Source organism: Camelus dromedarius, chromosome 7 (genome assembly GCF_036321535.1).
Source record: "Camelus dromedarius isolate mCamDro1 chromosome 7, mCamDro1.pat, whole genome shotgun sequence".
Taxonomy (NCBI): Eukaryota; Metazoa; Chordata; class Mammalia; order Artiodactyla; family Camelidae; genus Camelus; species Camelus dromedarius.
Window position 1 is genome coordinate 74,660,546 of NC_087442.1, and position 27,548 is coordinate 74,688,093.

The 27,548-nt window shown below is 38.2% G+C and overlaps 1 protein-coding gene and 1 long non-coding RNA gene across 2 annotated transcripts in view; one reads left to right on the forward strand and one right to left on the reverse strand.

The window, feature by feature from the left end:
- The window catches only part of FBXL13 (F-box and leucine rich repeat protein 13), a 167,327-nt gene that overhangs the window by 120,458 nt on the left and 19,321 nt on the right, over positions 1 to 27,548 (reverse strand). The window contains exons 5-7 of the mRNA XM_010984850.3: positions 27,140 to 27,294; positions 25,898 to 26,007; positions 23,650 to 23,817 (exon numbers count right to left, since the gene is read on the reverse strand). Of these exons, the coding sequence (XP_010983152.1) occupies positions 23,650 to 23,817; positions 25,898 to 26,007; positions 27,140 to 27,294 (433 nt within the window). The remainder of the gene's footprint in view (positions 1 to 23,649; positions 23,818 to 25,897; positions 26,008 to 27,139; positions 27,295 to 27,548) is intronic.
- The window catches only part of LOC116153957 (uncharacterized), a 55,610-nt gene that overhangs the window by 15,408 nt on the left and 12,654 nt on the right, over positions 1 to 27,548 (forward strand). The window lies entirely within an intron of this gene.

Sequence of the window (27,548 nt, forward strand, 5' to 3'; positions counted from 1 at the left end):
CGATGGTGTAAGTCCCAGTGCCAGTCTGAGTCAGAAGGCAGGAGAAGACCCATGTCTCAGCTCAGAGGAGTCAGGTACAGAGAGAATTCTTTCTTATTCAGCCTTTTCAGGCCTTCGGTGGCTTGGATGATGCTCCTCACCCCCGCCCAAGTGAGGAGGGCCATCTGCTCTACTCAGTGTACTAATTCAGAAGTTAATCTCATCCAGAAACATCCTCACAGACATACCCACAAGTAATGTTTAACCAAATATCTGGGCACCCCATGGCCCTCAAGTTGACACATAAAGTTAACTGTGACAGTCCCCAGTTGGATTCCCTACCTTTTCTCAAATCATGGGTATTTCCCAAGACTCACCCTTTAGCGCCAGCAAATTTTTAAAATTCCCTCCATCAAAGAATTTGTTCATTCTTAGGATTTATGTGATATTTTATTTATGAAAATTGCCTGAACAAAATTTTTTTAATTCTCTTTTTTCAGTAAGAAGGGAAAGAAGGCTGTGTGGAGGTGGAAAGAGCATTTACATTTATTGTGCACATCCTCAGTGCTGGGCATTTCATCTTAATTCTTAGCGACCCCTGTTAAGTGTCCAGTATTATCCTAGTTTAAAGATGGAGGAACCGAACTCCGTGCCATTTTCCACTTCTGCCTGGATTAGGCTTGCTACATAAAATACAGGATGCCCAATTAAGTTTGAATTTTACATAAGCAACAAATAAATGTTTAGTGTAAGTGTGTGCTGCATATTGTATAGGACAACGTTATACTAAAAAGGAAAAGAAAACTTCACCTGAAATTTAAATTTAATTGGGCACCCTGTATTTTTTTGCCTTGTCTTATTTATGTAAAAGGTTTTTTTTGATTAAGATTCAATTCATGGAAGTAGAAATTTTAGAACCCAGTTTTCCCTCAAGCTTTTAAGTTCAACTTGCAAATCTATTTATGACCCTATATTATGGACCTAGAGATTGCTCTATTTATGACCCTAATATTAAACAATAGTTTTTAGAGGGGTTTTTACTAATTTATTTAATTAAACTTCCTTAAACGTTTTTAAGTAAGCTCACAAGTTTATTTATCTATTTTATTTTTTTTCCCTAAATACTTCTACATATATTCTGGTTCCTTGTTGCTTTGTAGCATTCATCCCTAAAGCAGTGATGTAAAATCATCACAGTAGTTTGTTTTGCACGTGAATGTGGGGCTTGGCTGGGATCAGCTAGGCGGTTCTCATTCAGGGTCTCTCCTGCTGTTGCATTCAGACAGTGGCTGCCCTCAAAAGCTTCTTCAGGCGTGCGGCTGGGGCCCAGTCTGGGAAGACTCAAACAGCTGAGGGCTGGGACAGCGGGGACCCTTGGGCATCTCTTGCTCTCTCAATAGTCTGTTCATTTTGTTGCTGTATAGTACTCTGTTGTATGAATATACCACAATCTGTTTATCTGTTCCACTTTTTTCATTTATCACTTAAAAAATTTTTTTAATGGAAGCATAGTTGATTTACAGTGTTGTGTTAGTTTCAGGTGTATAGCAAAGTAATAGAGATATATGGGTTTTTTTCACATTCTTTTCTATTATAGTTTATTACAAGATATTGAGTATAGTTCCCTGTGCTGTACAGTAGGTCCTGTTTATCTATTTGATGTGCAGTAGTATGTATCTGTTATACTGTGAACTCCTAATTTATCCCTCCTCTACTCCTTTCCCCTTTGATAACCATAAGTTTGTTTTCTATGTCTGAGTCTATTTCTTTTTTGTAAATAAGTTCATTTGTATCATATTTTAGATTCCATGTATAAGTGATATCATATGGTATTTGTCTTTCTCTGTGTGCCTTACTTCACTTCGTATGATAATCTCTAGGTCCATCCATGTTGCTGCAAATGGCATTATTTCATTCTTTTTTATGGCAGAATAATAGTCCTTTGCATATTATAAATACCATATCTTCTTTATCCATTCATCTGTTGATGGACATTTAGGTTGCTTCCATGTCTTGGTTATTATAAGTAGTGCTGCTATGAACATTAGGGTGCATGTATCCTTTCGAATTAGAGTTTTTGTCTTTTCTGGTTATATGCCCAGGAGTGGGATTGCTGGATCATATGGTAACTCTATTTTTAGGTTTTTAAGGAACCTCCATACTGTTCTCCATAATGGCTACATCAATTTACATTCCCACCAACAGTGTAGGAGGGTTCCCTTTTCTCCACACCCTCTCCAGCATTTATCCTTTGTGGACTTTTTAATGATGGCCATTCTGACTAGCATAAGTTGATACGTCATGGTAGTTTTGACTTGCATTTTTCTGATAATTAGCGATGTTAAGTTTACTATTCATATGCCTGTTGACCATCTGTTTGTCTTCTTTGGAGAAATGTCTGTTTAGATCTTCTGACCATTTTTTGATTGGGTTGTTTGTTTTTTTGAAGTTGAGCTGTTTGTATATTTTGGAAAGTAAGCCGTTGTCGGTCACATTGTTTGCAAATATTTTCTTCCAGTCCATAGCTTGTCATTTTGTTTTGTTTATGGTTCCCTTTGCTGGAGCACCGTGTATTTTTTATTTGCTAACTCTGGCAACCTTCACCTGGATTGGAGTCCTCCATTGCTTGTACTGGTCCTCCTTCTCCCTTAGCCCTGCAGACAGACCCTCAGTGCCTGCATGACCAACTGTCCCTGATCACTTGCCTGTTGCTATGGCCACTACATGTTGACAGCTCCTGTACCCCCATCCCCAAGCTCTATGCACCTGCAGATCTCTCACTAGGTGGGAATTCTTCCATGCTCACTACCTGGCCTGGCTGTGGCTGTTTGGCCAAATCCTCCGAAGACTATTCCCTACCACAGGCAGCTGTGGCACAGCCTTCCCCTCACTCCACCCAGAACTTGCATCACCTGGGTGGTTGTGTTCTTGATAGAGTGTCTCACCAGTGTATAAACCACTCCACATCTATACAGTACGAGATCTTGGGGAAATGGGGGAAATGTGGATAGACAACTGATTAAAAAGGACATAGAGAGGCATGTCTACAGCTCAGGGCAGAAGAATGAGCCCCAGAAAGGGAGAGCAGACAGGATTTGTGTTCAACATTTTTTCACCATGGATAAGACTGTAAGCATCATGCTTATTAAATCAGTGAATTCCACAAAGCTGTACGACATAGCTAACCCACTGAATATTGGAATCAGAACCAAAATCAACAGGATGAAATTGAACAGGCATAACAGGAACTGCTGTGTTCAGGTTGAGAGTAGCAGTGACGTATGTCAGAACTGCTAGCCAGCAGTTCTGATAAACACAACCTCGGCATTTTTGTTCAACACAAGTTCAAGGATAGGCATTATGATGTAGTAGAGGAAAAAACAAGACTTAGATTCAAACAGATGCTACCCCAATTCCTGACTTCATCACTGAGGGAAAGAATGGGGGCTTATGGCAGACACCTGTGCTGCATTCCCATGCAGACCCTCCTAAGAGGTGGCAGGTCCCCTCATGGGAGCCCTCTGAAGGCTTCAGCAACTGACCACTAAAAAGGGCTCCTTGAGCACCATGGTAAATACCCCTGTGCCCAGGCTTGGCTCAGAAACTGTGGAGCCTCCTGCCTTCAAGGGACTGAGTCAACTTAGGAAGCATGGGTGTAGTGGCCAGTGTGGGCTCAGGTCTTGTGCTCTTCTTGGGTACTTAAACTGTGAGAGACCTCTAAGACTTGCACAACCAAGGAGCAGGGGCCAGGATGGATTAGGATTGAATTTCATGATTCAGATTAAATTTACTGGCTGTCAAATGGGTGGAGGATGTGTAGCAGACTAACCTGACGTAGGGGAATAAATAAATATAACACTTATCTTCATCCAGATATTAGGGAGTGTAATTCACACTCTCTACAAAGTTGAAAGGACTTGTTCAGTCAGACAAACTCAAACCAAACCCAAGCATACCACTGTGATTTAACCCACTTTTTCAAGCATCATTTCTTTCATTTGCAAGAAAAAAAAATAAAAAGAAAAAATAATGCCTAATTTACAAACCTTTTAGGAGAATTACATGAGATAACTTGTAAAAATCCTAACATACTTCTTAGTGTAGTGTAGTTGCATTTTATAACAAATTTGAATTCTGTGGTTTTAAAGTAATGCAATAAAAATTTGAGCCCCATTATATGGCAAAATTTGAACAACTCTGAATCCCACGTTATATTTATTCCTATGTGGAAAAGCATCTTAAATGGGTATCCTTTGTGAGTCACTAATTGGATGTGGAGAATAAAAATAACAGGAGTTTAGGATGACCCCCACAGTTCTAATTTGGGTGCCAAGTGATGATGCTATTTACCAAGAAAGGCCAGGAATATAAAGGGGTGGGAAGAAGACCCAGAAGGGCAGTAGGGAGGTGATGTCTTTGAGTTGGACACGCTAGTGGTGGATGCTTTGGAATGCTCATGTAGAGTTACTCAGCAAGCATTGCTAACAGTGGCCTGGGTCTCAGAAGAGAAAGCTGGCTGGAGATATATTCATTTGGGAGTCATGAATAAACAGCATATAACCTAAAGCCTATATTTGACATCACCCGGAGATTGAGGATGGAATGAGACCAGAGAAGCAGTGGTGTAGCCTTTACAAACAGCATCATACAAGAAGTGAATGGGAACACATTATCCCCAGAGGACTCTTAAAAGGAATGCTCAGAGAGGGAGACAGAAAACCAGGAGGGCGAGTTGTCACTGAGGCTGAGTTTAAACAGAGATTTAATGCTAAAGATGTTGACATCCATGTCAGGTCACAGAAAGGTCAATAGAGTCATAAAATTTTCATCAGCTGCTGAAGGGCAGTGGTGAGCCTAGCTAGCATAACTTCAGTGGAAAAGTGGGAGCAAAATGGGTACAGGAAGGTCCACTTTAAGGGAGGTGATACTTGCACAGAATGCAGCACTAATCAAATCAGTCACACTTGGAATATTTTTTTCAAACTTTGGCACCGTTGAGTATGAAGTACTGACTGGAGGAGGGAGCCATTGCATAGGAGAAGCAGGTAGGCATCAAGATTAGACAGAAGATAAATTAGAAAGTTCAGGAAAAACAAATAGATAAGCCATGTTGTACGGAAATGAGAAAGACAAAACAGAGGGGCAGAGGCAGGAATGTAGAGTGATTTACATTCTTTTAACCACAAGAGCGACAGTAGCCAGGAACCAGGAACTCAGTGAGGATCAGACCCCGCGGGGCTGAGAGTCTCAGCACGGTGCATTCTCCGCTCCCCAGTGCTCTGGCAAAGGAGGCCTTCCTGAATACAGTGTTACGAGAAATGCTTCAAGCTCTGAAGAAAACCACAACTAGTACAGAGCCTTAGATGATCTGGGTATCTCTATCTGAGAGACAGAGCTTTCCAAGTGAAAGGAAGAGCTTGCACCTGGGTACACAAGACACACTTACGTGCAGCTATTCCCACTGATTCTCTTTCGGCTCAGTGTTGAGTAGTAAGTCACATGAGTGCACATTCACATTGTCTTGTGCAGTTTTCTCTCACATTGCTACTTGGAGAGAAACCTCAGGACCAGGATTAGGAGGAAGCTGATCCAGGCCACCTGTTACCTGGAGAGCTCCCCCGTACTTAGAGGGTAGGGCCCACTCAGGGTTGGGGAGAAAACATGATCCATCCCACTCTATGAGGAACCTACAAATAGAGAATCCTCAGAGGACAGCAACCAAGACTGAACTGGGAATTGGTAACCACATAAGGACTAGAAAATAAAATCATAGCTGTGTTTAAATAATGGACAAATTTGATCTTACTCCTTCTGGATGCAGCAGAACAAACTAGGGGCAAAAGGTGCTGGGGAAGCTGCTTTCTCTGCTTTGATAGGAGAAACAACTTGCTAATTACATATCTAACCTTCCCAAAAGAGAACAGGATGCACCCCAAAGTCAACAGCCTCTCAAGCATAGAAAAGATTACACCAGAGGCTGGATAAACATTACTGTTGCTGTTGATTCTTCATTTCCTTGGCCCCATATCTCCATCTGGAAACACATCAATAACACTCCAGGACTCTCTCCACCCCTCATGCCTTCCCAGAAGAAGAGGAGGGAGGTACCTGACTGGGGAATTTGGGAAAAAGAAGCAGGCCTGCAAGTCAGCTCCTGCTCTACTCTGTCCTGACTCCAGTGCAAGATGTGGGCATCCTGGCTGCTCTCAGCAGCCCAGGGGAGGGCTGCAGGAGTCCAGGCTGTGCAGTGACTGAGGGCGAGTCTGTCTGATTCAGGGGTGAAGTCCTAGCAAGCTGCCTTGGTCAGTGATCTTAAGCCGTGGTTTCCTATCAGCTGTATGAGATAACATTTCAATCTTCATCTGTCTAATTCCCTATTGTTTCCAAACTCAGACAAGGAAGAGGTGTTACTATATTGTCCCCTAAAACCCAAGAGTATCTGTAAGGAATATTGTCCTGGGAAAATGGTTGGACCACATAACTCAAAAATTGTTCTATGTGTAGAATTCTGTGACTTTATGACTTCTCAGATACTTTTAGGCCCTTCTAACTTAATGTCTCACTGACATTTCAAATTCAATGAATCTAAACTTAAGTTTCTCTTCCCCCAAAATCAGCTCACTCTCCCCATCCTGTAGCACATCAGAAGTACAACTGACCTCACATTCATTGAGATTCAACTAGTTGAAGTTCCCAAATGGTAGGGAAGCTGAAAACATCCCTATCATGATTGCAAACCAGTACTGACATCATCAGGTGGTGGTCGAAAGCCTGCGATTGCCAAGATCTAGTGAGAGTGTGCAGAGAAGAGAGAGGGCCAAGGTGAACACCCAGAGGTGCTGCGGGAAAGCTCCTCACAGGGGTCCTGAGGGGAGAGCGAGAGACCTCGCATGAAGACAAAGAAGTAATTCCCAGAGAAAACAACCAGGACATGTCATGCCGTAGAAGCCCCCCAAAAAGAGCATTTCAAGAAAGAATGCTACTGAAAGAACAGGGAAGATGAGAAGTGAGCACAAGCTGTTGGATTTGATGATTAAGAAATTTCTGGGAATGAATGTAAGTTTGAAGTGGTGAGACTGAAAGGGGAGAAACTCATTCCCATTCATTCATTCAACCAACAGTTATTGAGCATCTAGGGGTTATGAATTCAAAGCATGTAAGACACTGTCCCTGCCCTCAAGGCACTTATAGTCCAAGAGGAAGACAGAAAATAGACAATTGTAACAGACAGGAAGAAGTGTCGCAGGGTCTCTGGGAACACAGATGAAGGGTAACTAACCAAGACTAAGGGAGAAGACAAGACGAAGGGTAGCCTTCCTGGAAAAGATGACATCTGGGCTGTGCCTGAGCAGGAGGGAGCCAGTCAGTGAAGGCGAGAAGGGGACCCCACACAGAGAAGAGCATGACGGCTGGAAAGAGTGCCTTGTACTGGGGTTATAGAGAGTAAGGGACCCCGTATGGCTGGAGCCGAGGATTTCTGCAGAGATATGGTGAGAATGAGGCTGAGGGGCCAGAAGAGGAAAGGCCTTGTGGGCAGTGTGAGAGCCAGTGGGGAGTCAAGAGAGATTTTAAGCAGGAAAGTGACATGAATAAATGTGACTTGAGAAAGACATCTCTGGTGAGCAAATGAAACATGAGTTGGAAGGTCAAGGTCAAGAATAGATGCTGGTGACTGGGACATTGTGCTGTACACCAGAAACTAACACACTGTAACTGACTATGCTTCAATTAAAAAAAAAAAAGAATAGAGGCTGGATTGGGGTGGGAGGTACAGCTCAGTGGCAGGGCATGTGCTTAGCATGCACGAGGTCCCGGCTTCAGTCCCCAGTGCCTCCATTTAAAAAGACCCAACTAAGCTGCTTTGATAATGTCACTGAAGATCATGAGTGCCAGAGAGAAGGGAGAGGGGAAAGTATGGTCCAAGAGGTTCCGTGTTAAAAGGGGAAAGTCTGTGCAGCAGGGGATACAGGAAAGGAGTCAAAGACAGTTCCCAGGTTCTAGCTAGGCCACTTGAGTTGATGGTGATGCCATTCATTTAAAATGGGATACAGGAGAGAGAGAGGGTTGGAAGAAGGAAACGATGAGTTCTATTTGGAAATGATGAATTGGCTCGTGCCTTTGGAACACCCAGGTAGAGACCATTTAAAAGCAGTTTCTGAGTGTCTTGGTGGGCGGGTGGGAGGTAGCATCAAGAAGTTGACAACACATATAAGGAGGGAAATAGAATATTAACCCAAGAGAGAAGGAGGGTTGAGAAATGTTTTATAGGAAAGGAGTTGAATACATTTATAAACATGAGGGAATAAATCAACAAAAAGAAAGAAACTGAAGATGACAGGCCAGGGAAGAAGCAGGGGTGGTAGTTCTCTCCTATTTAATTTTACCTTGTAGTGCAGAAAGAGGAGAGCTGTCTTCTGAACATAACACATGGACTCTGGAGTTAATTGGTAGATTGCCTAGCACAGATCACGAGCCATCTAAAACAGATGGTAAACTGCTAAAACGAATTAGGCTCTACCAGCCATTTCAGTGGAACACTGTATGGTATGGAAAGAGAAACACTTGGCAAGGCAGGAAGCATGAGTCAGGGGTAAGTGGTGAGTGGTGTGAGTCATGCATTTAGGATCAGTAAAAACCTGGCTCTGCTCCTGACTTCATTACTTCTGAGCATCCCACCCCTCTAGTTGCCCAGGCTCAACAGTTATCCTATCAGCCTCCCCACTCACCCTTTCACTCCACATGCTACCCCTTCCACAGTTCTGCCAGTGCTTTGGTTCTCACACGGGTCATTTCCTTTTCATTCCCACTGATGCTATCCTAGTGCTCATTCTTAGAGAAAGCCCCGTCTGCCTTCACACTTCACACTTCGCCTACCCCTACGGCCCAACCAGGGCAGGGGGAGGGAAGACGAGTGAAGGGGAAAGAGAACAGCTTTCCAAGTCTGCCATCACGTCACTGCCCACAGGCTTAAGCCCAGCTCCTGAGTAGACACTCAGGGTCTCAACAATATGGCCCCATCCTGTTTTTCCGATTTTATATCCTGCTACATCCAACACAAATCTTCCATTCATTCCAGCTAAACTGACCTTACTCAGCCACACTGAAATGTTGCTCCTATTTTCCTGACACTATTTTTCTTGTAATTTTTTCAACAGATGTCCCACATAGAGAAGTCTTCCCTGACAGTACTGTCTACAGCAACACATCCCAGTCACTTCTTTTTTAATTTGAGATATAATTAGCATGTAATATTATAATAGTTTCAGGTATACAACATAGTGAGTCAATTTTTCTATATATTGCAAAATGACCACCACAGTAAGTCTAGTTAACATCCATCACCACATATGGTTACAGGTTTTTTTTTTCTCTTGTGGTAAGAACTTTTCAAATCTATTCTTAGCAACTTTCAAATACACAATACAGTATTATTAACTGTAGTCACTATGCTGCACAATACATTCCCATGACTTAGTTACTTTATAACTGGAAATTTGTGCCTTTTGACCGCCTTCCCTCATTTTGCTTACTTCCATCAATCTATTTTCTGTATCTATGAGTTCATTTTTGCTGTTTGGTTTTTAAATTCTACACATAAGTGAGATCATCCAGTATTTGTCTGCCTTTCTCTGACTTACTTCACTTAACGTAATGCCTTCAAGTTCTGTCCATGTTGTCCCAAATGCCAAGATTTCCTCTTTTTATGGCTGAATAATTTTCATATCTATATCTATATCTATCTATCTATATATATATATATAGATAGATATCTCACATTTTCTTTTATCTATTCATCTGTTGGTAGACACTTGGGTCATTTCCATGTCTTGGCTAACTGTTAATAATGCTGCAGTGAGCATGGGAGTGCAGATATCTTTTCAAATTAGTGTTTTTGTTTCCTTCAGATAAAGTCAGGAGTGGAATTGCTGGATCGTATGGCAGTTCTGTTTTTACTCTTTTGAGGAACTTCCATAGTGTTTTCAGTAGTGGCTGAACCAATTTACATTCCCACCAACAGTGCACAAAAGTTCCCTTTTCTCCACATCCTCACTATCACTCGTCTGTCGGCTTTTGGACAATAGTCATTCTAACAGGTGTGAGGTGGTATCTCATTGTGGTTATAATTCATATTTCCCTGATGATTAGTGATGCTGAGCATCTTTTCATATGTCTGTGGGCCATTTGTATGTCTTCTATGGAAAAAAATGTCTGTTCAGATCCTCTGCCCACTTTTTAATCAAATTGTTTGGTTTTTTGCTATTGAGTTATAAGAGTTCTTTGTGTATTTAGATATTAACCCCTTATCAGATATACGGTTTGCAAATATTTTCTCCCATTCAGTAGGCTGCCTTTTCATTTTGTTGTTTGTTTCCTTTACTGTAAACAAGCTTTTTAGTTTGATGTTGTCCCACTTGTTTGTTTTTGTTACCTTTGCTTTTGGTGTTCCTTTTAGTAAAGTGATCATCCTTTACCCTGATATATTTTCTTCATGACGTGTTCTTGTGTATTTGTTTCTTTGTTTACTATCTGATTTTTCACACTAATATATAAGCCCCATGAGGTATTGCTAATCTACTTCTGTTTTCCCAGTACTTAAACCTTGTACACTGTAGGCATCCAATATAGTTGTTAAATAAATAAAATAAAATCTCGATTGAGTTCCTGCTTGTGCCAATCTATTAGGTTCTGAGGATAAAGAAATGTAAAAACTCAATAACCAGAAACCTCAATTAAATGGAGTTGGGAGACCAGAAGGGAGAGCCCTCACGCACTGTGAGGATAGCAGAGCCCAACAGGAAGAAGAAAGATGACGCTTCTTTCCTGGCAAGGACTCAGTCAGTGCAAAGCCATGGGCTCTTTGTTTACTTAGCCCTCCCAGCTTCCTTCTTATCCCTATAAAGGCACTCTCCTCCCCTTGCCATGGGGGGACTTGCACATGGCTCACCATGTTACAGACCTCCAAGTGCAATTCTCTGTTGATCCTGAATAAGCCCATCTTTGCTGGAGAATTATCTGACAGTGTATTTGTTTCAGGTCAGCAGAAATAATCAAAGCAGATGTAATCCCAGAACCCCAAAGGCATATGGTTTAGTAGGAGAGACAAACAAAAAACAAGAACACTATTAAAAATTAATAGCTACTTACAGTGAGAAGTGCCATGAAGGAAAAGAACAGGCCTTACAGCAGGGGCTGATTTTAGATTGGGTAATCAGGAGAGGTCTTTCCAGTGGGGGATATTTAAGCTGAGAAGTAAAGAAAGACCTAGCTAAGCTAACAGTGGGTAGAAGAGAGTTACCAACAGGACAGGAGCATAAGTGAAGCCCTCTGTAGGATTTTCTGCATTCACTTCTGAGATTTTCTTCTGCTGGGACGCTCGTTTTCATCCAGGAGTCATAAATGTTTACAGCGAAGTGATCCTAGAGGCCATCTCGTCCACCCTCATTTTACAGAAGGAACTACAAGTACTTATGTACTATTTCCTAGGGGTTTTCAGAGTCTTTTAACTGAGGGTAAGAGGAGTTAGATGCCCCGTGGGAGGTCAGCAAGCTGACAGAGCCAGCAGGGCTAAGTCTAGAATCCCATCTTCCCACCTTCCTATTCAGTGGCTTCTCCGTCATTCAGTCATCTGAACTCAACTTATTAATAATAGTAACTTCTACCTGAATTCAGTATATGCTGGGCATTGTTCTAAGCACTGTGTATTAACTAATTTAATCCTCACAAAATAGAAAAGGTGGGAGATATTATCCCCTCATTACAAAGGAGACAACATAGAAACAAGAGATTAAGCAAGATGACCAAGGTCATGCAGCTGGTGACAGAATTGGCCACCCAGACTCCAGAGCACACTCTCTCAGTTTCCACAGAGGTGCTTCTTTCTCTGCTAGTTTTTCATCTTACCAGCGATGTATCGTTCTGCAAAGGTGGTTCCTGCTAAAATTAATGTAACATCTTTTACAATTTAAAAGTCATAAAAACTTTATATCAAAATCCTTTGTAAACTTCTTAACTTAGATAGCACTCCTGATTAGGGCTGAAGTGATAAAAGCCAGGCCTATGGGCAGAGCAATCCTCTACCAAAAAGAAACTGATCCTAAAGCAATTTTTAGACATTTGGCTTCATTTACTTTTTCACCCACACCACAAATTGAGCCAACACACACACATAGTTCTTTGATGGAGCAATGTGGTTTTGGAAGCTTCCCTTATCTGAAGTTCGCACAGTACATGCCTAAGAAACCTGGAACCACTCTTTGCTTCGGTGAATTGAGGTCAGACTGACCCCTGAGGTTATCAAAACATGGACTCAAAAAGTCATTGAGAATACTCTTTTGTTTTATATTTCTAAGTAATGTAATCTAACAGGCCTGAACCATCTGGTTCTTCTCCTGCAACATGGTACAAATTTTAACAGTTATCCAGGGATTTTTTTCCCATGTGAAAAGATGAGTCATCAACATTATGAGATCTGAAGGTGATTTTATAACTCTTATCAAGTCCACACACTGTTAGCTTTTACAAACAAACAAAAAGTTATAGTTGTTTAAAATGAAAGATAGCCCCAAGATACTACTTATGTTATTAAACTAATCAAGCAGTTTTTCATTCTAAGACAACTGCATTGCTTAAGTAGGTTATTTAGACTTTCCAAATTCTTCAACATAAGGGTTTTCTCTGTATTGCTTGCCAAGCTACACACATACAAGAAGAAGAAGAAGAAGAAATAACTTGCATTTTCATGGAAAACTGTCTTTGCCAACCGTCCCACTGGCTCTGAGTTTGACAGATAGTATATGAGCTCTACCATCTGTTAACAAAGCTGCCTTTCCTAATGGGTAAATGATACTAAAGAAGAAGATAGTAAAACAGAATCTGACTTGTTTTCATGAGTTGATACAACTGAACCTAAAAAGCAAACCTGCAGTTTTCCGAGTTAAGTTCAGATTGTATCTCATTCCAGATGACTGTTTTCAATTACTCCCTCAAAACATTAGGCAGTCTAAATGCACACATCTCAATTTATTTCAAAAACTAACACTTCCAAAAGCTTTTAAGTTTAGACCTAATTCACATTACATTTTTATGATTTCACACCTTGGTTTCTCAAGTCCCTGAGAATTCATTGACCAGAGAAGTCACCAAATTAAATGTCATTTTAAAACTATGAGTTAAAAAATTAGCTAGGCAAATCTATTGCATTAATAAGCTTAATAAGCCCAACTGATCAAGACATGAATGTTAGAATCATTAATTTCCATTTTTACACTATTATATAAATTTATTCTTTAATTACCTGTGCACTTTAATGGCCATTCTTGACTATTTGATTGGGAAAAAATTGAGAATATCTCCAAAAATAATGCTGTGCTTTAGTGTCACATCAAGATTTAGTAATTTTTAAAAGTTACTCTTGTATTTTTTTAAGGGTAGTACAACTAAATAGATGTATAATGGTTCTTAACTATTGTTTTTTGTTTCAATATGTGTATGTATTATAAATGATCATTTTATATACATTTATGTATATAATCCATTTCTTTAGAATTCTCCAAGAGGGAAAACTAGAATGATATAGAGGCTATAATTTTAGCTGAGGAGTCAGGAAAACCAGATTCTGTTCTCAATTTTGTGGTTCTGACTTTGCAGATGTCATTTAATTTCTCAGATTCTCAGTTGTACCTCCTGAAAAAGGTAAAAGCATAGCACAGAAATCCTTATGTTCTTTTCTAGATCATGCTGTGGTTTGAGCACTCTGGCAGACTCTGTAAATCTGATCCCCAAAGTGCTCAATATCATTCCACACAGAAGCAGGGGTGGGAATTGGGGTAGAAGGAGGGACAGGAAGCCTGATCATAACCCATGACATGATATTAGAAAGTAATATTTAAAATGCAAGAACTCGCATTGATTTTCATTGTCCTGAGCAACATCCCCAGTAATTCTACCTGTTTCCCATATTCTGATATGAGATTTTCCCAAAATCATATCAAAATGAATCTAAACTTCAATTAATCCAACATAAATTCTGCTCTGTAAGTTTAGAGTTTGGTTGCGGAGATGAGAATGAGGAAGTTTTAAAAATAAAGGGCCAAGAGGGTTGAAACTGCCCAAGATTACACTCCTAATGAGTAGCTGAGGTGAGATATGAACCCAGTTCTCCTGAGCGCTGTGCCTGGACTTTTCATCGCTACGTTATCAAACTGAAAGACTTCTTATGGCAAAGTATGCAAATTCATAGCTCATCATAACATTGAAGTTTCCATGTACAAGTTTCTGTTAGGCCCTGGATCACATTATGAGATAGTATGTTGGCTCTGGGTTCTGTGGTTCTTTATTAGTTGGCATTTTTTATTTCTCTGAACTGGAAGATGGAAGAGCATTAAACCAGAGTTCCTTTGCAGCAACTATGTATTGACTTCTTAAAGATCTTCTTGCTTCTTATCTGTTGTAGATGTTGTTTTGCTTTTTACTGAAACCAATACTTTTTTTTTCTGGCAAGGATGAATGCCTTTTTAAATATTGACTGATGACTGGCAGTTCAAATCCACCTTCAGTGAGGCTGACTGCCTGCTTATTTCACCCAAACCCCACTCAAAGTCCCCTCCTAAAAGGGAACCTTCCTATACTGTTGGTGGGAATGGAAATTGGTGCAGCCACTATGGAGAACAGTATGGAAGTTCCTTAAAAAACTAAAAATAGAGTTAACATATGATCCAGCAATCCCACTCCTGGGCATATATCCAGAAAAGATGAAAACTCTAATTCGAAAAGATACTTGAAACATCCCAATGTTCATAGAAGCACTATTTACAACAGCCAAGACATGGAGGCAACCTAAATATCCATTGATAGATGACTAGATAAAGAAGGTGTGGTATATATATACAATGGAATATTGCTCAGCCATAAAAAAGAATGAAATAATGCCACTTGTAGAAACATGGATGGATCTAGAGATTATCATTCTAAGTGAAGTACATCAGACAAAAACAAATATCATACAATATCACTTATATGTGGAATCTTAAATAATAATACAAACATACTTATTTATAAAACAGAAACAGATTAACAGACATAGAAAACAAACTTACAGTTACCAAAGAGGAAAAAGGGATGAGATAAATTAGGAATTTGGGATTAACAGATACACACTACTAAATACAAAATAAACAACAAGGGCTTACTGTGTTGCACAGGGAACTATATTCAATATCCTGCACTAACCTGTAATGGGAAAGAGTCTGAAAAAGAATATATATATGTATATATAACTGAATCACTTTGCAGTACTCCTCAAACATTGTAAATCAACTGTACTTCAATAAATTTAAAAAATCATTACTTAAGTTGCTTTATTACAGCTACAAATAAACTATATTTGATGTAATAAAACATTTTCAAATTAAACAAATAGTATGGTACTGGCACAAAAACAGACACGTAGATCAATGGAACAGAATAGAGAGCCAAGAAATGAACCCACATTTATATGAGCAATTAATCTACAACAAAGGAGGCAAGAAAATACAATGAGGGAAAGACAGCCTCTTCAATAAATGGTGTTGGGGGGAGGGTATAGCACAGTGGTAGAGCGGGTGCTTAGCATGCATGAGGCCCTAGGTTCAATCCCCAGTACCTCCATTAAAAAAAAATTAGTAAATAAATAAATAAAAATTAATTACTCCCCCCAAAAAATTATTAAAAAATCTGAGATTATCCTATAAAAAAGGAACTTCATCCTCTTGTCAACCTTCATCTTCTTTTGAAAAATAAATAAAATACAATCTCTTAAAAAATAAATAAAATAACTAAATAAATAAATGATGTTGGGAAAACTGGACAGCTCACGCAAAAGGATCAAACTGAACTACTTTCTCATACCAAGCACAAAAATAAATTCAAAATGGATTAAACACTTAAATGTAAGACCTGAAGCCATAAAACCTCTAGAAGAAATCATAGGCAATAAGTCTTCTGACCTCGGTCTTTGTAATTTTTGGCTATGTCTCCTCAGGCAAGGGAAACAAAAACAAAAACAAACAAATGGGACTATATCCAACTAAAAAGCTTTTTCACAGCAAAGGAAACGGTCAACAAAATGAAAAGGCCACCTCCTGAATGGGAAAAGGTATCCACAAAAGACAGATCCTATGAGGGGTTAATATTCCAAAATATACAAAGAATTCATACAACTCAACATCAAGAAAACAAACAACTTGATTAAAAAATGGGCAGAGGACCTATAAACATTTTCCCAAAGAAGACATACAGATAGCCAACAGATACATGAAAAGATGCTCAGCGTCACTAACCATCAGGGAAGTGGTAATCAAAACCGCAATGAAACACCACCTGTCAGAATGGCTATTATCAAAAAGACAACAAATAACAAGGGTTGGCAAGGATATGGAGAAAGGGAACTCTCGTGCACTGCTGGGAGTGTAAACTGGTGCAGCCACTGTGGAAAATAGTATGGCAGTTCCTCAAAAAATTAAAATGAGAACAATGGGTGGTTGCCAGAGGGGAGGATAGGAGGGGCAGGAAAAAAATAGGTGAGGGAGATTAAGAGGTACAAGTTTCCAGTTGCAAAATAAATGAGTCATGAGTATGAAATGTACAGTGTGGGGAATAGGGGAATATAGTCAATAACTATACAGTACCTTTATATGGTCACATATTGTAACTAGACTTATCATGGTGATCTTGTTGAATTATGTTATATATTAGGAACTAACATATTGTGTTGTAGGTCAGTTATACTTCAAAAACAAACTCATAGAAAAAGAGATCAGATTTGTGGTTATCAGATGCAGAGGGTGAGGAAAGGGGAAGGGGATTAGGGCAAGGAAAAGGTACAAACTTGCAGTTATAAGATGTAATGTACAACATGATACATATAATTAACACTGCCGTGTGTTACATGTGAAAGTTGTTAAGAAGAATGACTCCTAGGAGTTCTCATCACAAGGAAAACTTTATTTCTTTAATTTTATATCTACATGAGATGATGGATGTTTACTAAACTTACTGTGGTAATCATTTCATGATGTATGTAAGTCGAATAATTATGCTACACATCTTAAACTTATACAAGGCTGCATGTCAATTAAATCTCAGTAAAACTGAAAGGAAAAAAAAAGTCCCCTCCTGCCCATAGCAGTCGTGCAGTGAGACATGGCCTAGTGACAGAGTTCTAGCTTAAAGCACGTCACTGAAAGTCTTGCCTGTGGGGTCTTGGGAAAACTTTGGCTTTCCTAATAAACAAGGATAGACAACCTTTAGCCTTCTGCCACTGTGGTTTTCCCCCTTCTGGCCTGGTGAGTGAATATTAGGCTGGAAGAGAGGGAGCCATATTGCAACCATGAGACAATAAGCAAGAGGAAAATGAATATAAAAATGCATATGTATGACTGAAATGTTATGCTGTACACCAGAAATTGACACATTGTAAACTGACTATACTTTAATTTAAAAAAAAAAAAAAAAAAGGATGCTAAGGACTGTGAGGTGAAAAGACAGAAAAATTCTGTTTTAATTGGCATTATGGAGGCCCAGCCCTGGATTGCCTTCCTCTGGACTTTGTGTTATAGGGGGAATAAAAAAAGCCCTTATTTCTTTAAGCCCCATCATCAGTCATGTTTTCTTATACTGGTAGGTGAAGCCAGTATTAGCTGATACCTTAGAGAATTACTAGACCCAGAATGTTGTGGGTAAATTACCTACTTTGAAGCACATTGAAATGTTTGTAGCCAGTTAGCTTTGAAGACTATGGGCTTAAATGTTTTTATGCTCTCCTTAAATCATCTATATAGAGGCCCATAAATAGAAAGGAACTGTGTTCCTGGGGAAAAAAAATGAGGCCTAAAGATCTTTCAAAACCTTATCCCTTTTCTCTTCTATTTCAGCTAGCACTAAAATGTTTTTATAGTTACTGAAAACTTACCTCTTATGTCTATTAATCAAAATGGTTTTGTGATTTGACTATCACAAGCAAAAGAAATGGCCTGAGGAAAATTTTGATTTTTTCTTTATTCTAGATCTGTACCATCTTTCTTAACCTTAAATTGGAGCAACATAAGATAATTTCTTAAATGACATATTCATCCACTTGATATTTTTTAAATATTTTGTATACTTATAAATCAGGAAATATAACATGAATAAGACATACTCCCAGACATCCAGGGATGATTTAGTATGTGTACACCATTGAGTGCCTCGACTAACAGGCAACAAAACTGTGTTGAGAAACTGTCTTGTATTTGAAATAAGTTACACAGCTTTCTGTCAACTACTCCTCATTGACTCAAACTGATATTAATAATGGCCTGAAAATAGCTTGCATCAGTACCTATGGCAGAAACGAAAGAAAAGCATCTGATATAAATACTCTGCATTATACAGGCAAAATGCCCTTAGAAGAGAAAAGGAAGCAGAGATGCGTATGGATGGTACACTTGAAAAGAAGGTACAAAAATAAGGAAAAGAGGACCGAGGAAAGGAGTCAAGAGGTGAGTTGAAGGGGTTCCTACCTGCTGGCACATATTTTCTCAGTGAGGAAGGATGGAAAGTGAAGGGAAAGGGCAGTGAAGTGGGGGATACCACAGACTCAGTGGCTTAAGCAACAAAAGTGTATTCCTTACAGCTCTGGAGGGTTAGAAGTCTAACATTGAGGTTCTGGCCAGTCTGGTTCCTGATGATGGCTCTCTCCTGGCTTTCAGATGACTGCCCTCTTGCTGTGTGCTCACACTACACAGAGAGTGCTCTGGTATCTCTGCCTCTTCTTATACAGGCCACCACCCTATTGGATTAGGACCCCACCCTTATGACCTCATTTAACCCTTATCATCTTTCCCAGGCCCTATCTCCAAATACAGTCACATTGGAAGCTAGGGCTTCAACATAGGAATAGGGAGGGGAGGACACAAACATTTAGTCCATGCACAAGAGCTTAAACAGCCTCTGAAAGAAATGGAAGGAAGAGACCCATGGAAGGATAATCAGGCACTGTTTGAGCCACTGAAGTTCAGTACTACTCAGGTTCAGAAAACCAACAACAGTCTTCTACTTCCAGCCATGGAGAGGTTATGGTACCAGACTATCCTTCCAACCATATACAACTAGAGAAATAGATAACTTACATGAAACAACTGCTTTTACATGGTGGACAACAGTCCTCACAATATTGTGATCTCTAAAAGAAGAAAAATAAGTCAGATGAGACTTGCGCTAGCCCAGGCTTTCTGCCTGGAGGCATTTATTGACTGCTTGTGAGAGATAGAGTAGCAGGCAGTCTCACTAAGCCAAGGAGACAGAGAATGGGATTCAGGGATGTTGGGGTTGTGGGAATTTATTGGTAGAGTACTGAAAAAGTGGGAGTTACACAGAAAAGAGAGCTTCAGAAGTCTGCACAGACATCCTTGCATCCTTGACTGCATTCTAAGCCGTGTGTGCACAGGGAACACTCCGTGAGGCTGAACAAAAAATGACTACAGAGGATGAAACATCTGCCAGGGATCTGTCAGCGGAACAACTACTCCAGTTCATACAGGACTGGGAAATTTACAAGTTGAGACAAATCAGAGTAGAGACATGTCATAGAACACTTGGGGCATTCAGTGACCCAGAAAGATCACATGATAGGAGTAAGGATAAACTCACCTTACAGTAAAAGTTATTCTAGTCTTCCCTTAACAAAGCTTAAATATAAGCTGAGAAAAGGTGAAGCTTATCTTCAAGTAAGTTAACTACAAAAACCGAATTCAATACTTCTTAGAGACAATGACATCAGGCATTCAACAATGTTACTATATCTGTAAAAAAAAAAAAAAAAAAAAAAGGCAGGAAAATCTGACATAACACATAACCAAGAGAAAAATTTTAAATGTAAACACAGAGAACTTATAGGGATAATAGAACTAGTAAGCAGTTCTTTAAAACAGCTATTAAAATGTTCAAGGATTTCAAAGAAAAATGAAAGAGAAATGGAAATTTTTTAAATGAACCAAATAAAACTAGAGATGAATACAATATCTATAGTGAAAAAAATTTACTGGAAGGCCTTAATAGCAGATTAGACACTGCTTTTTTTCCCCCCTAAATAAACACTCTTTATTTGTTTTGGAGGGAGGCACTCAATAAAAACAAAAAAAACCCTACTATAAAACTCACAAAAAGGCCACTAATGACTAATGATTTTCATGCTGAACATTATGAAGAAGTTATCGTTTATTGTACCCTTCCTCTCTCTGTCTCTTTCTTACATGTTTCTAAAATCAGGATTGACTACATACTTTTTTTTTCCCTTTTAAGGTAAAGAAAAAGGAGGTTAACAAAATGCTAGTAAGAATTTTAAACCATGCTAAGTGCATCTTATTTCCAAAATTCAACAGTGTGTTGCAGGCCACTTATTACGCAAGTTGTTGGTGTCCTTTTCTTTTTCCAATTTTGGTGAGTAATGCTCTCTTTACAGATGATTTAGACAAAAAGCTAATAGGTTTTTAAAGACAGTTGCACATATAGTGTGCTGAACTTCAAGGCATAGCAATAAGCACTATTCAAAATGAAGCACAGAAAGAAAAAAGAAGGATTAAAAAATTGAACAGGAACTCAATGACCTGCGGGACAATATTAAGTTGTTTAATATATGTGTCATTGTAGTCCCAGAAAGAGGAAGGAGACAGAAAAATATTTGAAGAACTCATGGCTGAAAACTTTACAACTTTTCTGAAAAATATAAACATGTATATCCAGGAGTTCAATGAATCGCAAGAAGGATAAACATAAAGAAAACTACAGCAAGGCACATCATAATCAAATAGCTGAAGATCCAGTAATAAAAAGAAAAGTCTTAAAAGCAACATGAAAGAAGACATGTACGTACAAAGGGAGAAAAAAATTATCCCACTGATTTCTCATTTAAAACAATGCAATCCAGAAGACAAGAGGATGGCATCTTTAAACTGGAATGAATGAAATTAAAAAAAAAAAACAAAACCTGTCAGCCTAGAAGTCTAAATCTAGTGAAGCTATCTTTCAGAAATAGAGTAAAAATAAAGACTTTTTCAAAGAAATAATAATTGGGAAAATTAAGCAGCAACAGACCTATACTTCAAGAATTGTTAAAGGAGGTTCTTCGTGCTGAAGGAAAAAGTTCAAATGAAAACTCAAATCTAAACTAAAACCAAGAAGAACAACAGAATCAGCCAATTTGTGGGGAAATAGAGGATACAGTTTAGGTTTTCAATATATAGAGGTATGTAGATATGGGTTAAAATGTGTACATGTGTGTACCTACTTAAAGTCTCTAGTTCTATCTACTGAGAAGGCACAGGAGAAGTGACACTCCAATGGCAATGAACACAGGTAGTGTTCAAATCTTGGTTTCTATGTACAATTCTCCATTAAAAAGGATTCAGAGAATCTTAGAGAAATGACCTATCTGGGGTGGAGCAGGGAAAGGACAAGATGAGCCTGGGACATTGTGCTTTGCTATCAAATAAGGAAGTGCTCAAAGGATGATAGTTACATGTCAAAGGGACACAGAAGGCAACTTGAGAGGACTCCCCATGTCTGAATCTGGAACAATTTGAGCACCAAAATAAATAGCGATAGTAATGGATTATAACCCATTGAATAGAAAAGAAAACTCTGAGCCCATGCTGATATAAACAAGCTGAAAGTTTGATGAGGAGTGAGAATACTCATGTAATTGTGAAGTGCCTACCCACAACATGCACACCCATTACAAAGGGGGCACCTGAATAGTGGAGAAGCCTAGCAGACACCATCTTCATCAGGCGATCACCACCAAGTAAGTGAACATCACCAATCATGGGCAGATCCAAATCCTGTGGCCCTGAGAGGATGCAGGAAGGAGAGTGCAGCGTGACGTCTGCGGGATTTCTAACCAAAGTGCAGAACCCATATCTGTTCTTGAGGAAACGTAAAACAAACTCAGTTTAAGAAATATTCTGCAATAAACCTGGTCTAATCTTCTTGTCAAGGGAATGAAAATTAAAGAAAGACTGAGGACCAGTTACAAGACTGAAGAAGCCATGACGATCAGTTGTTCTGGGTGATTCTGGACGGGATCATTTTGCATTACTGTGACATTACTGGGACACCTGGAGAGACCTGAATTCAGTCTGGGGATTTTGATGGCTGACTATAAGAGAACACCCTTGTTTACAGTGAATACACCAATAATATTTAGGGGTGGTAGGGTATCACAGTAGCAACTTACTCTCAAATCATTGAGGGAAAAAAGTTCTTTGAGTTGTCCTTGCAACTTTTCTCTTTGAGATTCTTAAGAATTAAAAGTACATGTTGGGTAAAATATAATGGTTCAAAGCAAAAAAATACATTATAGTGTAGGGTTTATAAATATATAGAAATAAAATGCATGGCAATAATAGCATGAAGCACAGAAGAGGGAAAATGAAATCACACTTTTGTTAGGTTCTTATATTATATGTAAAGTGGTAGGAAATTATTTTAAGGCATAGTCTGCAATAAATTGAAAATGCAGCCACTTAACAAGGAAATAAAGAAACATAAGCAGTCAATGCATAGGAATGCAAAGACAGAAAACCCAGATGCATAAGTGTAGGAAGGAATGTGATACGGCTTAGAAAAATAGCCAAGAATGACATATTAATATGACACAAAAACAGAAGTAGGGCATTAGTAATAGACTTTGTTACATAAAGCTTTACATTTTTTCCCATTGAAAGACTCTGTAGGCAAAAATTGAATGCAAACATCAAGTGTAGGGGGGAAAAAAATCTCAAATACATTCCAAAGGGTTAAAGAGCTATTACAAACTGTAAGAAAATTACAGGAATTCCAATTTAAAACAAGCAAGATACGAGCAGGTAATTTATAACAAGGAAGCAGTGGACAAAAATATCCTTATCCTAACTCTATGCTATACATAAAGTGTAAAATTAGATATAAATATAGATATCTTGTACCCAAAAATAACAAGTTCAATTTTCTACATTTAGAAGGATGTATATAACACATGGGATTTTATAATGTAGAGCTGCCATCAACCCGAATAAGGTGATATTTTACAACTGTTCTACCATTTATCAGGTAAATTCCACAAAGTAGAAATTACTTATCAAAACAGGACAGAATATAACCAGTAGTTGGTATTATACCTTATGTTTCACAGATCAATGAGTTGTAAGATAGAGATACATGAGTCTTGTTTTTATGAATTCATAGTCTAAGGAAGAAAGATGATATGCATAAATATTTTAACTGACCGAAATGTGCAATCTAACAAGCCCCATTTACATTCTGGAGTGGAGCTGTAATGTTAAGATTAAAGGATTAGAGATTAGAGATAAAAAGGTAAGCACTGGGGTACCTAAAATCTGTTTCACCTTAAATGACAACATATGCTTGAAGGAGGAAGAAAGAGAAACATTCCTTTCATTCTTATTTCCTATAGCTTTCATTTCTCCATTTCAACTGTTACATTTAACTTACAGCCATCCAGATGGATGACCTCCAGAAAATGAGATAGCCCAAAGGTAGTTGTAAAAAATATTTTTCTTCAAAATATGGTTCTATCATTCATGTAGGATTCATAAAACCACTCTTTAAACACACATTGTGAAAACAACTAGTTAAAACATATGAATTCATACGAACCTGTAATAATGCTCTTTTGGGAAATTCTGAAATGTCAAATTCAGGAATCTCACTTATAAGAGAGACTTCAGACACACAGTGTTCAGGAGAAATGGATTCTTCTTTAGCATTTACGTTGACTTTTACCTTGCTTTTCCATTTTTTAAATTGAAGTTCATGCTTTAACATCTGCCATGAAAATAATTTACAAATTCCATGGAAGTGTTGTGAGGATTAAATGAGATGATATATAAAGCACAGTACTTGACACAATGATAGCACCAATTAAACATTATTCATTATCATCATCATCATATGAATTATCATTGTCCAGAGCATGGTCAGTGTTCTCTGAACCACCAAAGCACTATAGACCATTTCCATCAGTTGTCACACAACATTGGCACAGACAGTCACCTTGAAGCTGTGGTCCTGCCTTTTCTCGGACTCTGTGGTTTCTCTGAAACCAGCAGAGTCAAGGTTCTGGTAATGACAGAAGTGGTATCTGGGCCATGGATGGAGAGGGTTAGCATGGAACTATAGAGAGAGAGTCAGAAAGAAAGAATTTGGGGGGGAAAAAAAGAAAGAAAGAATTTGGAGATTTACTTGATAGATCATTACAGAAAGTCCCCATTTTAACTTTCAATACATTCCTGAAAACTGCATAATCAAGAAAAAACCCTAAGGATAAGTAAGTATTGCACACACGCAATTTGGGGGTAATACATGTACATGTCAAAGTCTAAGGAAGAGCATTGGAGAGCTAGCACATAGTGTTCCCTGCCTCCCCTCCAGCACTCGCCTGCTTTCCTCACTTCACCCAGGAGGATGCAGCGTTATTGTTAGGCCAAGAAATCACAGAGCTAAAAGAAAGCATTGTCTCTAAATACTCAATTAACTATATAATACATGTCTATACTAAGGACAAAGTTATTATATTACATGTAATATACATTATCATATATATTAATATATATCACCTACTACAAAACATTATGCTCAGTGTGTAGAGATGGTTAAGAGAACAATACTGTCAGCTCTCAGTCGCGACATTCAGGTTTTAAGGGGGGTAGAAAAGGGGCAGCCTGGTCATGCACAATTACCTATTTCACCATTAGACAATCAATGACCAGGCATGGGGGGTGAGGTCAAAACGCTAGCTTAGTACACAAGGCGGTGGAAGGCTCAGAATGACCAGACCAGAGCAGTGGTACCCAAAGTATAACTGTTTAAGTGGCATGTGGAAAATGCAGTCCGCAAAAGGCAAATCCTAGAGTTCATCCTATAAGCAGACCAGTTCAATACCAGTAGGTGATAACCTTCTAGAGGGCAGGAAAGATACTTCATGCTTCTCAGACTCCAGCACGGTTTCAAGCGTTATGTGTGCAATAAATCTGTTCCTACTTTCTTGATACATGTGTGGTATCATCAGTTGCAACATCTGAACCAATTTGGGGTGAGCGGCGTTGATGCTCCCCTCCATGGGGCAACCACAAAACAGGGGGGTTAATTTCTTCCTGTTTTTCTCTTCTCTATTTATCCTGACTTTGCATTTCAAAGAATATTAACTGTTATCTACTAAATAACTACAAAAAATTCCAGCATGTTTCTATGTCTGTTCCTAGTAGTTACTATGAATATCCTAAAACAGCATTAAATGATAATATACCAGTACTAATAGCTTAAGCAAACTGGAAATATTTTTAAGTTTTTGAGGAGTTTGCTTGGATCCTCTGTTTTAATTATATTAATTCCTAGTGGGTAACCCAGTTAAGAATGATCCTTTAAATTTAGCAATTTAGTAGCTTAAAAATAATCTAGTATTAAGATTATAATGTATTAAATTGAATGTTGAAAAAGAATAAATAGCAATTTAATCTTATCTAGAAAAGAATACATTTATTCATTCTATCATTTATGTCTCTATTATAATCATATCAAATAGTTTCTCTTCCAATTTAGACAGCTATATCCACCTAAACACTTGCTTAACCAAAATTCTTAGTGTCTTTATCAATAAATTTAAACAAAATATTAAAAGATTCTTTCCTGATGTTCATAGTTCAAATGAAACAACAGAACTTATTAGGAAATATTTGGGATGACTGAAGTGACATTTAAATTATTAACTTAAAAGAACAAAGACCCAACTAGAAGTACAGAATAGTCAGGATTTTAGTATTTTCCCCACACAGCAGTTTTATGAGGCAACATCAATAAAATCACAAAAATCAGTTTCTAAAAAAACTAAGTTTCCAATATGCCATACCAGCTCATCTTCTCTCTTTTTATACTTCTGTTTTGCTTTATCCCTCCATTTAATTAGGATAGTTACTAGCCTGCGGCAGTAGATTATCTGTTGAATCCGCTGTAGTGTATCTGAAGAAAATGTATTAGATTACTATACATGGTTAAAGCGGTTTCCAAAAAATAAAATGTTTATAATATGTTGATCATGTTTATAACCTGAACCAGTGTTGCATCTAATAGTTTTTATTTTAATTACATCTGAAATTAATTCCTTTCAGCAGCAATAGATAGTACTCCTGAGACTTGATTAACCTGTAACATCACTTTTGCCCTTAAAAATTAAGATACAGTAGATGTAATAAAATGTCAAGATATACATCATTTTTTAAAGAAATTTGTTCTTTGTAAAACCAGAACTTCCAAATATATTAACAGGAAAACAATCATGAAGTAGTATTCTGATTTAGTTCAATGCCCTATGATTAAATAGATTGCCCCATATGTATTTTTTTAACCAGGATCCCAAGATCAAACACAGGGGCCAGGCCAGGAAGGAGGATGGTTAAGGCAGGCCCGGGGACACCACTCTTAGCTATAGATAATTGTTTCCTCTCAGGAAGAGAGGCCCACTACCCTTATGCTAAAACCTTCAGAAGGTCCACTCTGACTGAGGGGCCAACAGGAGCCAATCAAGAGGAAATGGTTCCTTGATTTATAGCAGCCACGAACAAACCAGTATCTGGTGAGCTGGATAAAATCTAAGCCAAAGGCTGGAGTTCTCTACCCCTGCTCCTAACAGCACATATGTACACTGTCCACTCATTACAGCTATCAAGGGTTTAAGTAAAAGAAAATTATTTTTCTTTGTTCCCTCAGGTATTCATTAAATATCTATAAAAGAATGAAGAGCTCTTTACAAAATATTGTCCATTTTTATATATATATATATACACACATATATATACCACCTCTCCATTATGTAAAATAGCTAATAGTGGACCCTTACTTACATTGATACTTTTATAACACATCACACAAATACATCTAGAATTTTATTTTAAAAAAATGCTTGTTTTCTATTATACTAAAACCTTTTGAGACAACCCTTATTAAATATTTCAAATTAGTGGCTTTCTATTTCAGTATAATTCTCTAGATATAAAAATAATAATTCTCTAGTACAAACTATGTTAACTGTTAAGTTTGTCAAAACTTTGAATACACAAAAACAAAAGCTAATTGCTACTGTGTAAGGATTTACCTTTACGTTGTTCTTTCTGATGTTTCACATAAGAGTGCCAGTGATGAAATACACATTTTTGAAGTCTGAAATTGTCATATTCTCTTGCTCTTTCCATTTGTTCAGCCAGAATTTCAACTTCATTTGTGCAAGGTGTCATTGTCTCTCTCCACATGCTATAGGCAGAAAATGCAGAAACATCGTATTTTGATATGATGGAAATAAATTAGTAAATAAATTGAGAGAGAGAAGAAATAATACACTGGACCTCCTTTACCTCCTCAAAAGCCACAGCATGAAAGAAATTGTTAAATTATTTTTATTGTTTTATTTACAGCCTTTTTACTTGCATTTCCTTTAAACTTGCACTTCTCTTGTCTGCATTTCCATGTTCAGAAAGCTCTGAAATCCAAAATTTTTTTTTAAAACC